Here is a 1,000-nt window from a genome sequence, read left to right as displayed (position 1 = left end):
GAAACCAGCAATGCTCTTATTTTGTTTTCCGGCCTTTTTAAATCCCACTGAGATCTTTATTTTTCATAAAATCTACTGTTTCAGCCCTGCTGTTTCTGGTGCCCAACTTCCTATGGCAGACGGCGTACCGGTCCTCAGGGATGGACTTCGAGCGGGTGGTGGAGTTCGCGTCCCGCTTCGAGACCATCATCGACCAGAATGAGTGGAAGTCCACTGTCGCCCGACTGGCCAGACATATTGACAGGTCATTGGCAAAAAAAACGAATACTTTTCCAAAAAAAATGATAATTTTCGCATCCGATACGGGAAAAATTGTCTAACATTATCTAATTTGATAGATTTGAGTTGGAAATCAAGGATACCATCAGTTAGATGGTGACCTTGAAGTTGAACTTGAATTTCAGGTACCTGCAGCTTCAGAAAGAATATCGGCCTACGTGGCTCAACCGAATCGCCGGGTGTCTCTCGGGTCGCATCGTGTTCTCGATCAGCCGCCAGTACGGAAACTTCCTCACCTACACTTACCCCACCATCAAACTGTTCTACATTTTCAACCTCATGATGCAATTTTTCATCCTCACTCGCTGGCTCGGACCGGGATATTCCTTTTATGGAATCGAAGTGTTGCAGTCGTTTTTGTCGAATGGATACGGAACCGAACAGTTCCCTTCGTCGCAGATTTTCCCGCGAGTCACTTGGTGCGACGTTCCGCGACGCCTGGTCGAGCGGAAACTGGAGTACCAAATGCACTGTGTTTTACCCATCAATCTTTTCAACGAGATAGTTTTCCTGGTCGTTTGGTATTGGTTAGTTCTCGTCTTCATTCTCACGGTGTACAACTTCGTGCGATGGGTTTCGGGGTGCAGTTTCACTGGAAATGACTACATTAAAAAGCACCTGCAGATGGCCGATAGAGCCAAGTTCTCGCGGACTGAAGAGAAAAAGCTGATTCGAAAGTTCATCAAAACATACCTCAAATGTAAGTCAACGATTGAACCCC

General features: G+C 46.2%; 1 protein-coding gene across 1 annotated transcript; it reads left to right on the top strand.

Annotated features, from left to right (window-relative positions):
- Positions 1–84: 84 nt before the first annotated feature.
- On the top strand, positions 85–968 carry LOC134856642 (innexin-10-like; the record flags this gene model as incomplete). The annotated part of the gene is given in 2 exon segments (XM_063872921.1): positions 85–244; positions 405–968. Coding segments are annotated over 2 exon segments (668 nt in total), but the record flags the coding sequence as incomplete, so codon positions are not given.
- Between the last annotated feature and the right edge of the window lie 32 nt (positions 969–1,000).

The sequence above is a fragment of the Symsagittifera roscoffensis genome, unplaced genomic scaffold (assembly GCF_963678635.1).
Source record: "Symsagittifera roscoffensis unplaced genomic scaffold, txSymRosc1.1 SCAFFOLD_1206, whole genome shotgun sequence".
Classification (NCBI taxonomy): Eukaryota; Metazoa; Xenacoelomorpha; order Acoela; family Convolutidae; genus Symsagittifera; species Symsagittifera roscoffensis.
The sequence above is the reverse complement of the archived record's forward strand: the minus strand, read 5'-3'. Positions and strand labels throughout refer to the sequence as shown.